Raw genomic sequence first — 330 nt, 5'->3', positions numbered from 1 at the left:
TGGATGCCACTTTATATATATATATATATATATATCTATCTATATATATACGTACATATCATACATATAAATTGCACTAAGCACTGCATCGATATATGTGTGCATTTTGGGCACCTCTTTTCATTCTTGATAACGTATGGTTTTACGTCCGTTCTTCAGTTTTCTTTTTTTTTTTAATTGTCTCTTGTCTCCTTGTCTCTCGATCGAGGCACCACGTTAACTCAACGCGTAATTACGCGCGAGTTAACGGATCGGGAAATTTCTCTAATCACGTAATTTTTCGACTGTTCAAGGATCGACTCGTGAGTTTTTCCTTGAGATTGATTCGTA

General features: G+C 35.5%; 1 protein-coding gene across 1 annotated transcript in view; it reads left to right on the top strand.

The window, feature by feature from the left end:
* The window catches only part of LOC102680488 (tyrosine-protein phosphatase Lar), a 30,346-nt gene that overhangs the window by 12,632 nt on the left and 17,384 nt on the right, over positions 1-330 (top strand). Inside the window, exon 9 of the mRNA XM_031514401.1 lies at positions 294-302. Coding sequence (XP_031370261.1) covers positions 294-302 — 9 coding nt within the window. The remainder of the gene's footprint in view (positions 1-293; positions 303-330) is intronic.

The sequence above is a fragment of the Apis dorsata genome, unplaced genomic scaffold, assembly GCF_000469605.1.
Source record: "Apis dorsata unplaced genomic scaffold, Apis dorsata 1.3 scaffold_991, whole genome shotgun sequence".
Lineage (NCBI taxonomy): Eukaryota > Metazoa > Arthropoda > Insecta > Hymenoptera > Apidae > Apis > Apis dorsata.
This window is presented reverse-complemented; position numbering and strand designations above follow the sequence as displayed.